Source organism: Lampetra planeri, chromosome 52 (assembly GCF_965212315.1).
Source record: "Lampetra planeri chromosome 52, kcLamPlan1.2.h2, whole genome shotgun sequence".
Classification (NCBI taxonomy): Eukaryota; Metazoa; Chordata; class Hyperoartia; order Petromyzontiformes; family Petromyzontidae; genus Lampetra; species Lampetra planeri.
The window spans coordinates 630,972-641,436 of NC_136158.1; the positions used below are offsets into that span (position 1 = coordinate 630,972).

Below are 10,465 nucleotides of genomic sequence, written 5' to 3' on the forward strand. Positions count from 1 at the left end.
GGTTCTCATTTAAAGGAGAGTCAGTCTCAGGGAGGCCCTGGAACAGATATCCCTCACCACCAATTGGTAGCCCTGGCCAGGAATGGAGTGCAGTGCGCTAACCACTGTCCCACCGCTCCTCATTTGTACACAAATACGCACGCTCTTACGTACAGCGATTCAGCAGGTGCGCAGGGCGGCACGCATCAAGCCAGGAATAATTACTCTTCTTGAATAAAACTTCACTGACCCGTACTGAGCCAGCAAGTAGAAGTAGGTCAAACCCCCATGACTGACACGGTGAGGGGAGGCCTTCATCCAGCAGTGGACGTGTTAAAAAGTGCAGTAATCATTTAATCAAGTGCACGTTTTACGAGCATGATGCCGGTCACAATGGCCTGGCTTGCTTGCTGCCGTCACCACCACAGCTGCGTGCATGCCCGGGCTAGCCTCCCACTGCCGATGACCGGTATAAATACGCGCTGTTACATATGGATCAGAAAAGTAGACCTTGACCAAGAAAATATGTTAATGCTACAAATCGTGCAAAGAAGAGGGAAGAGGCGTCTGCTTAGAATTAGAGGCAGGAGGAGGAACACATGGAGTAGAAAATACAAAGATCCCCCGTAAAGCCTAAACAGACTGTTGGGGCAAGTGCTGTTAGCGAGCAGCACCTATGAAGGCTGGAACGGCACACGGGGGGTGGGTTGCCAACAACACACCCAGCCACCTTTGACTCCCCAGTGGTGATGATTACACACGGCACCCAATACTCAATTGAGGCCGAGTCGACCAAGGGGAGGCCCATGATCGGTTCAAATAATCGTCACTGGTGTTGACCGTGAGCGGGAATTGAACTCGGGTCGCCGGGTTCGTATTGCAGAGCTCTAACTGCTACACTACTGCGTATGTGTGTGCAGATAATACACACACATACACATGCACGTGAGAGACATTAGATTGACCATAGGGAAACGTAACTGGGATTGGACGGGACTTGTCACGAGAGGGGATGGTGGCCTGTGGTCGAGACTAACAAAAGGGTGACGACGGAGAGATCACACGGATACAGGACAGGGTGACTGTCAGGGTGTTTGTAGAAGCACACGTCCGAGACGGACTATGTACGAGTGTGACGGCATGTTTGTACGAGTCTATTATATGATCGTGAGGGCATGCTTGATTGAGTGTACACATGAGACAGTGTGTATGAGAAAGTGATTAAATTAGTATTGTATTACTGTGCAAGCATGTGTCAGCATATGCGTTTAGATGATTTATTTGCCTGCTATAAATGTCAACGTGATAAGCCACTTCATTGAGCTATCATTTGTGGCCAGGTCGTTTCTAAAACATAAACTAATAGCTCAGTGGGCTTTAACTGGTACAAATAATGGTTTCGTTTTATTTGTATATAATATTTGTGAATTTCCTACCTTTCCTATAATTTGCACTCATTGTTTTCATATCGTTTATTGTAGTAACGTTCTGAGCCCGTGCCCCTACTGTACATGTGTGAACAATAGCTTCATAGCTCATCGAAACTCCTCCTCCGGTATGAAGAAATATTGATTCATCTAAAAAAAATTACGCACAGCTGGAATAAAACCGGAGTGATGATAACTAGAACAATGATGCCTCGGCAGTGACAGCACGGCCTTACAAATGGCTCTCGCGGGAATAAAATCTTGCTCAAACGTTTTTTCCAAGACCTAATGTCAAGGCTACATACTACACGCAGTTGTGGGCTTAGCGGGCACAGCACGTCACGAACACGCTGGCTGCCACCGTCAATCATTATCTCGGCTCCCAACATCGCTGGCAATCGCCTATTTGTGGCTCCCGTGAAAACTTAAGAGGCTACAGTTGGGCGGCAGCGAACAAACTCACCCTGGCCCGAGAGAAAGAGGCACCGGCGAAAACATTCATGGCAACTTGTGTATATTGCCCTCAATTAACGCAAGAGGACGAAGCCAGACGTGGGATACTGTAAGGAGCGGACCTTGTAAGTCAGATAACATAAAACTACAAAACTTAGCAGAAGGCATGAAGGGATAGTGATATGTGGCAATGTCGACAGAAATCCCACCAGTGACATGTTGCCCAAGACCTTGAAAATGTGATAACCTTTTTCAAATGAGTCCTTTTCAGTATTTTTCTTGAGTTTTGTGGGTTTTTCAACATTTATCAATGGAATGTTGTGTAAAAGTTTTTTTTTTTACAGAAGTCTACAGTGGTCATCCATGTATGTTCTCACTTATGCCATAGCAATGTAGACTTTCCACCACTGGCTGAGGGATGTAAAATATGAGATGAGTGTTGCTCCAAAACTCGTTTTTGATGTCAACCCACATTAACCCTCCAAATGTCTTTAAAAAAATGACCATTGTCAACTCTCTACCTGTGTTCACATCCAGGCTAACTGCTTCTAAATAATAAATGTAGACTGGTCCTGTACAGTACCTTGAGGCTAATGCTCAAAGGCACACACAACGGGTACATTAACCCACTTGCTGTACTGCCAAGTTGCGGCCACATCGCTGCCCGGCCAATTCGGGAGTTGCGCAAATCTGCACGATGCGTTCACCTTTCCGTCTCCATCGCGGTGGATTGCAGCCACGTGCCGCCACACACGATCATAAATAATCTAACCTCTACCTGCACGACGCCACTTTTGCTTGAGGAAGGTGGGAATCGATTTGGCTCGAATAATCGTCGCATGTCTGCCTGCGTCCACCTCCCTTGGTTGCATGGCCAACCCCAGATGGACTGGATACCGTTGCCCGCTTACAAACTCTCAACCCCCCAAAAAGCTAATGTGCAATCTTGTATATGCACACCCATTGATCGTGACTTTAAAATCCCTTTTTACTATTTCAAATTCAGGTTGCAGTTGCAACGCCTGAACACTAAATAGCTACGCCACTGACAGATGCCTGCAGTGCCCAATTTCAATCCAGAAGTCGGGCTCCGTTGGTCGTTATTATGCAAGTGCCGCGACGTGTACGAGAGGTGAAACGATTCTCAAGGAAATTCGATCAATTGTCACGATCCAGGGTCAAGATACGATTGAAAAATCCACTTCTTCATTTGACAGTAGTTGCAGAAGTGCCAAGGATCCATTTACAAACAACACACACCAATCGAAAAATATATCGATGACACACGTGAAAACATGCATGTACGGCGAGCTAAATAATCCACATTTATCAAATGTTGAATCGTTCAATCACGAACGTTGATGGCAGGAGTGGGGAACCTATCTGGGCCATGTCCGGCAAAAAATGTACACGGCCATTCGCGATGCGAGGCCGACAACTTTGGAACGGCCCGCAACATATATTGTTTAACATGTACTAGTGACGAATTGGCATGTTCTGTTTACGAGACCACCCTTATTAGTTGGCTGCGTCAGGTGATGGCGGGTTTTAACGACAATCTATATATTTACGCGATCTAACCCAAAAAAACTCTATTGTGGAAAATATATTCTATCCGTCATTGCAAGCACTTTAGCAGCACTGATCAGGCACTGGAGGGGCATCTTTTCCACCAGGCAACAACGCTGCGTTTCCAATTTTAGCGCCACACCAATCACTTCTGTCACTGCAGATGCTTCTTGCAGTGACGAAAGTGGTCGAGGCTCAGTGCAGTTAATGCGTGGCCAGTCAACGTTATTTGAAAGTTCTAAGCCTCGGCAAGGAGCTCACCCCCACACCCCCCACCGGTCTACGCAGTCAGCTGTCCTCAGTTTAATAAACGTTGTGTTCTCTCTGGCTGGAAATTTAGCTGTGTAAATATTCCCTTTACACACGACTGCGCAATTGTTTGTGGGTTCCGAGGGTTGCGCAATGCTCGAGCATTCAAACAGATTTGACATTGGAACTCCCGAGCGTTTCCCTGCCCTAAGAGTCTTTGGTGGTGCTCACCTCTTGCTGGTGGCTCATAACCTGTGGTGCCAACTCCAGGATTCGGTGAATTTACGATTGGGAGTTGAATGTCAACTCCATATTCGTATGAGAGGGACCAGTCTTTAAACAACTAAACAATTTAACCCCACCTCCCATGCCATTGCCCCCATCTCCTGCAAGTGTCAAAATGTGAGGTTTTGATTCGATTCAATAATGTAAATAAACCTTTGTCCCATTTTTGTCTCAATTGCATTTCTTTGTTTGTTCTGTTCTTACGGGTTTGTTCATTCCACTCGTCTACGTGTAAAGTCGCACGTCACATATTTGAATTGTGTGACTGTAAATTTCTTGCACGCGCAAACGTCACGGGAAAAATAAATGATTTAAATCGGTTAATCTACTCGTCGTTACACGTCTATTAAACAGCACACCGATAACCGTCTATGGTGGTACTATTTATTTTAGCGACCCCAAAGGTATAATGCCAATAATCAAATCCCCCAGGATGCGCCTAAAGGCATCAGACATCAGAAGCCAATGAGTGTTGGACATGGATAGTGTCTGGATGTGTTACCACCAGACACAAACAGGACGTCAACAGGGTCACGGGGCGACGTGGACAGTGCAGCAAACTCCACTGTGCTCTACTTCTATGCTCCCAGTCTTCACCGAATCGCACTGACCAGCGTGATAAATAACTCCGACACACGTGACGCAGGGAGGAACTCATCCAGCAATAGACTGACGCGGGGCTGTTCATTTACATGCATAGGCATGATGGGCTGAGTGTACCCCCTTGCCAGGACATGAACTCGCTAAATTCACGATTGGGAGTTGAATGCTTTAACCGTTGCGCCATGTGGCCAGATCTGTAAACCGAGCTTGCACTGTATACGATACCCGAGGTTTGTGCGCCAGCGTGGGTTGTTGGTTGGAGGCATTACTCAGGGGGCAGCCAGCACTGAGAAGGGCTACAGGTGCAACGGCAAAACTTTAGAGTTCCTTGCGACCACTGCACCCGGGACAATGTGATCTTCCCAAAAGTTATTTTCAAACCTGGGGGCGCCCAAAGCAATAGGTTGCACGTGAGGTTTAACATGCCTGGGCGCTAGGAGTCAAATACGTGCTCTTGCTAGCGAGCGCAGCAGTGGCTGCTGAACGTAAATGTCTTCTGCGATATTAACTTGTGAGAATGAGGCACTGCACACGGTCAACTCAATCCATCATCTGTGGGCTTGGCCAATAAAATTAGGAAACGGTTTGTTGGCCATCAACGGTGGTTGCGCTGTGAAGACTGGTCGCACCCAGAGAATGTGCAACTGCCATTGGCATGTGGCTGCCAAAATGGGATGACCACTGCTCCACGCTCATTTAAGCAAGCCAATGCTTGATGACACTTTTACGAAGTTTAAGAGGACGTGGCATTAAGGTGGTTGGGCGGCTTAGTCGTTGGTCTCGGCCCAGTCAGAATGACTGTACGAACAACCCGTGACATTCGAATGCGTTTTTTTGTTGCCACATTTGGAAAACGTCAGCTCTCGTCGGGAAAACGTCGCTTTGACTGCCATGCGACGAATGTGTCTCTGCGAAAGGGAACGTGGCAAAGTATGCCCCCCATAGTGTCTGGATAACAGGTGACTTGAAGGGTAAGACGTCGGCACTGATACTGAGTGGAGCACTGCTCTGCCAAAGTTTCAGATGGGCGCTCCATCTCAGGCCGTTAGCAAAATTAAAATACAGTAGTATGAGGGAGTGGAACTGTAGTTAGCACCACTTGACGATTCACAACTATAAGTTTGGAAGTTTAAATCCCAGAGTGGATATGCTTAACTCAACATGTTTCTCGGATGGCTAAAATAACTTGACCAATTTTGTGGGATGTCAACAGAATTTACTGTGCGGAATAACAAATCCACGCCATAGGAATGTGGAATTGACCACCACTGGCTTAGGACCACTGATGGGAAATGAGCACAGAGCAAAGCTCATTTGAGCTGGGAGCCACGCTCTTCTTTCTTTCTGGCAAGCAAAAGTTACGAGGGCTGGGTGCAGGCCAGCTACGGCGAATTGGCATGGTCAGGGCATTTCATAAGAGGACATGTGCGCCGAGTTACACGTCAGTGGGCTTCTCGCACCCACATAAAAGGTGCCCCACGACCCAGCCAGCCAGCGATGCCACCAACAAAGTGACTTTGGACACATCAGCCCCAAAGTGTCTCACAGCACCACAGCGTGTGAGCTATCGATTCCTTGGGCCCCTTTTAAAACAATCGTGGTCACCACAACTTGCCTCCCCCCCCCCACCAAAGGCGGGAAACCCCCTACAAGCCATGCCCAGCGTGATGATGCCAATGTCACCAAGCTTTAAACCATCACCTACCGTCCAGCGGCACACGTGGGAACACAGGCAGGACTTTATTTTTTATATTATCCAATAATCGGTCATCTGGATATAGCCCACCTCTATGAAGCTAAAAAGCGCCAGGCTTGCTGCGTGGACACTTTCGGATTTTGCTGCATGGACCTTAAAATTTACAAGACAGAGCAACCCCAAGGTCTACTGTTCTCCATGCTCAAAGTAAACCAATCGAACTTCTAAAAAATACTACTTTAGCTTTGAATCATGCATGTTCCTAAGTGCCAGAGCCTCAGAAGAAATAAGTTCAACAATAGATAAACTGAGACCTGATGAGGGTGCAGTTGGTGGATGGGTCAAACTATCCAGGTGCACTGGCAGAGCCAGTGGGGTGGCACATCCCCTCCAATGATCCGATCGAAATCCCCAATTTCAATCGGATCATTGCTGTTTATTAATAATAAATCAGCATTTTGCGACCCCCACTGCCACTGTGTAGCATATTATTACGTGCCAGGGACTATATGAGATGATAGGACAATAGTCTGAGTCCATAATTGGCAAAAAGTAACGGCAAAGCGGTTATAAGTGACTCAAATAATTGTGCGCAGTTGCGTATACAGTCCACGACTTCCCTGAAGGCAAACACCTTCAGCGAGCGCGATGCCGATCACACACGGTTCGAATTCGACCCTCAATCGATGGCTGTGCCATCGCCACACGCGTTGAATAAAAAAGCAAGGGACAAGTCCTTACTTACTAACAACTCCTTACTGACTAACAACTCCTCTATCATTTTTCATTGCTGGAGGGGTTGCCCCCCTTACCTGATAATCCTGGCTCCGCCATTGTCCCGGTGAATTTAAGTGTTGTGCCCGTGCACAATCTGATGCCGTCACTTGCGATTCCACAATTGCTCAGAAGTGACCAGGGGAGTCCCGAATCGGCGTTAGATTTGAGCTTGCTTGCTGCGTATGGTAGTACGCCTAAAATTGCATTCGAAAGAATACTGGCAAGAGCTTGTCAAGCTAAGTTACTGTCAGCGCAACTGCACACCGCCACGCTTCCCAAGGCAGAACTGGACTTAAACAAAGAGTCTAAGGCTGTTGGGCTCTAAGCAAGACATAGGTCAGACTGCAATCAACAACGGCTCAAGTGCAGAATTGGCACTTACTGAAACGAGAATACAGCTGTTGCTACGGCACTGAAAGTGCTTAACTCAAAACATTCCTCAATGACACTCTGGCCTTAAAATTGAACGTATGAGAGGCGACGTTTCGGACAATGACCCTTCTTCAGAGCACATTATGGTTGTTTACGTTATTTTTTTCATTCCACATTTTAAATAGAGAAGGGTCATTGCGCATAACGTCGCCAAGTATATACTTTTTTTCTTTTCAGGCAGTGTTAAAAATGTTAAGCAGTGACTACACAAGTGCTTTCACACGCATACATGTTTACACGCGTGTTCACACACACACAGAGTGGGCTTGCTGGTGGCCACAATGGGTGTAGAGCGAAACACGGAGAAAACGGTACGAGGGAGATTGAGAGTGGAGTGGGTGGTTAGTTTACATCCTAAAGTTGCTTGGTGCCTTTAACCACAAAACACTCCCAATCCACACCACACACACACGTGTCACTTCCTGCAAGTAGGGCCACGGTCTGCGCATGCGCGGCCCGTAGACATTACCATAAATTAGCATAAATTAACAAATATTAGCATAATGATGTGGGAGATGGCCGCTAGGTGGACCTGGAAATGGCGGAGGGCCTGAGAAAATGTGGTTAGGAGGAAGTGAAAATAATGTTACTATATAAATAAAGTATTCTTTATAAAAGCAAATAGTTAAACCCAGCGAGATTAAAGGCCACTAAAATAAGACATGTAAGACTGAAAACACACATGCACGAATGTGATCGCTATTGTCGGTTAAGGACATTGATTAAATAAAAACAGCCACGCTAGAACATAGCAAAGCCAAAATCAACAAAAGTATAAAATTGATTATATAGAACGATTAACCTATCCTTACCACCAAATGACAATACAAAACTAATCTTAAGAGAAATATGTAAAAGATAAGTAAAACAAAGAATAAGACTAACGCCGCGGTGTGTACCGTGTTAAAGTGCACTTGTGTATGAGCATTCGTGATTCTGATGGAGCTAAATGATGTTAAGTGGTGTCTCTTGCGATAGTAGTGATATAAGTTGATGCCAGTAAACGTAGCGGTAATTATGATGGTGCATACGGCAGCAGTAATTAAGTGAGTTCTGCTATTTAGTGGTTACCGTAATCATGATAGTACATTAGCCGAGGTAACGGGAGTGAATTTAGCGGCTGATGGTATAAGTGACGATAAGTAGCGACATTATTAGGTGAGTTGGTTGGTGGTGGTTACGAGATGACAGCGATCGTGATCGTACAGCAACGTAGCAGATAATGTGATAAGTGTCAATTACGTTGGTAGTGATGGGTAATGATAGTTCAAGTAGCCAAGTGAATTATTGAAATGACTGAGTGATGGATATATGGTCGTAGTTATTGTAGTGTCTGTGATGCTATTAACGAAAATAGCCGTAGTAGTGTCGATGTACCAGTGATGTTTATACCAAAGACGAGGCTCGTGATAGAAGATTATAGAATCGACGGTTATGGAGGTAGCAACGGTGGCTTTAGGGATTATAGTCCCGAAGTTATATTCGTGATGACGATACATTTAGTGATGGTTATAAGTTATAGTCGCAATGTTAATGGTTATAGTATTAATTATGGTTATCGTATTGGTAGCATTAGTCGCAGTGATGTGGTAATAGTAGCAATGATGTTTAAAGACGTGACTTATTAGTAACGGTGATAGTGATTATGGCTATAGTATGAGTGATAGTACTGTAGTGATTTTAGCAGTAATGGGTATATTAGTTGTGGTTGTAGCGATAGGTATTACAGTAATATTGTGGATAGGTTTTGTAGCAGTAGTGATACTAGTGATTATAGTATGGTTATAAAAATTTAATTATAAAAAAATAACTTAAAATTAGTAATGGTAATATTACCGTTGTGGTTGTATTATAACGATGTCGGCACCACTGGCGGGCGATGCCGACGATAGTATTAGTAGTAATTATGATAGTCGCACATTATTACCGAATGCTACAATAGCAGCAGTCGTTAGCAACACGCGTACAGTGCGATACGGCTGCCGTGGCAGTGACGAGTGGCGCTGCTACCGATACTTATCACAATGCTGCTGCTGCTGTTGGTGCCGACGAGGACCGTGACGATGGCGTTATGTTTAACGAGTTAGCATCAAGAGTAATGACGAGAGAGTAAACGCAGTAAGGCAAATGGTTATACAGTAATGGCGGCGGAAGACGATGAAACGATGGCGGCGCTGTTGCCACCGATACTTATAACAAAGACGCTGTTGCCGCCGCCGGTGTTGCTGCTGATGATGTTGCTGATGAGAATAGAAGTGGTGGAAGTGGTGGTGGTGGTGAAGAGGGGAGTGCGATTTTACTCGACCTTTCGTCCCCCGCACACCCTGGGGCGCTACGGGAGGCACGGGTAGTGGCAACTGCTGGGGACGGGGATCTAGACAATAGGCTTTCAAGAGCCATCCCTTCCGTTGGTTGCAGCCGAGCACTTTAACGATTCGGGTTCTTTTGTTGGTGGTGGTTGTTGTTGGTGATGTTTAGCAGTAGTAGGAGTAGTAGATGTTGCTGTTGTTGGTCCGTGGAAACATCGGCGCGAGATGCGGAGCGGGCCCGGGCGACGCTGCCGGGGCTCTGTCCTCGTAAAATGGCGGCCGCGTCTGCGCACGAAGCACGCCGAGGCAGGGCTCATTAGCATAATTTATGCGGGAGCGCCTCATGAATATTCATGAGGTGGGCGGGGCGATGGGGCGTGTTGCTTCCCCGGCGAAATGCTTGAGTGGCATCACGCGACTCATCTCTCGATAATAATTTATGCAATATTATGTTAATAATTTACGTTTTGTAATCTACATAATAATACGCTTGCGCGTGTATGTAACGCACCGGCATGACGTCACGCGAGATTTCGGGCTGAGGGGGGTTGATGACGTCACGAGCCCATGCTGTTTACGCGAACAGCTTTGCTCACTCTGAAAATCCTCATCATCAGCAGTGGCATTTGGAGGCTTGCCCCCTCTTTCCTCTCCGCCTGATGAAGACCGCTTGCGATCGAAACGTC

The 10,465-nt window shown here is 46.3% G+C and overlaps 1 protein-coding gene across 3 annotated transcripts in view; it reads right to left on the minus strand.

Moving 5' to 3' along the window:
• Positions 1 to 10,070, minus strand: part of ZC3H4 (zinc finger CCCH-type containing 4) — a 32,701-nt gene extending 22,631 nt beyond the window's left edge. For all 3 annotated transcript variants that reach the window (XM_078616931.1, XM_078616930.1, XM_078616929.1), the window contains exon 1: positions 9,776 to 10,070. In XM_078616931.1, the coding sequence (XP_078473057.1) occupies positions 9,776 to 9,870 (95 nt within the window). In that variant the 5' untranslated portion in view covers positions 9,871 to 10,070. The remainder of the gene's footprint in view (positions 1 to 9,775) is intronic.
• Positions 10,071 to 10,465: the final 395 nt, after the last annotated feature.